This window comes from Gekko japonicus, unplaced genomic scaffold (genome assembly GCF_001447785.1).
Source record: "Gekko japonicus isolate JY-2015 unplaced genomic scaffold, Gekko_japonicus_V1.1 scaffold1904, whole genome shotgun sequence".
Lineage (NCBI taxonomy): Eukaryota > Metazoa > Chordata > Lepidosauria > Squamata > Gekkonidae > Gekko > Gekko japonicus.
The window spans coordinates 307,328-307,837 of NW_015161460.1; the positions used below are offsets into that span (position 1 = coordinate 307,328).

General features: G+C 62.2%; 1 protein-coding gene across 1 annotated transcript in view; it reads right to left on the reverse strand.

The window, feature by feature from the left end:
* Positions 1-497, reverse strand: part of KCNK2 (potassium channel, two pore domain subfamily K, member 2) — a 144,530-nt gene extending 144,033 nt beyond the window's left edge. The window contains exon 1 of the mRNA XM_015429098.1: positions 376-497. Within this exon, the coding sequence (XP_015284584.1) occupies position 376 (1 nt within the window). The 5' untranslated portion in view covers positions 377-497. The remainder of the gene's footprint in view (positions 1-375) is intronic.
* Between the last annotated feature and the right edge of the window lie 13 nt (positions 498-510).

Below are 510 nucleotides of genomic sequence, written 5' to 3' on the forward strand. Positions count from 1 at the left end.
CTCCTCCCTGTTTCTCTCCCCCCCCCCCCCCCCCCCCGTGCCTCCCCAGCAAAGCTCCACACAACCCTTAAACAAAGATGAAGTGTAACGAAGCGCCTATGAGACAAGGTGTTGCATGCAGCAGCAGGAAGAGCCCGGGCAAAAAGGATGGCTGGGCTGGCGGAGGGGAGGGGGGGTGCGAGGAAGGCAGAGAAAGGTATCAGGATGGTGGGAAGGGGCAACGCTGGGCTCCCCTTCGGCGGGGTGGGGTGGGGTGGGGGGCGCCTCCTCTGCACTAGAGCGAGGATGCACCGGCAAAAGCAAAGGAGCATGCAGCATATCCATCCAGGCAGCCTTCCCCAAGGCAGCGAGACGCGCCATTGTACGAGTACTCACTTCTTATTTACAGACCCGGTGCCCTCTCCTCGCTTCACGGGCAGGCATTTTTTCAGGGCTCGGGGAGGCAGAGTTTGGAGAGCAAAGGGGGGAAAAATCGGGGTGGGGATGGGAGGAGGAGGGGAGAGGGGGGGG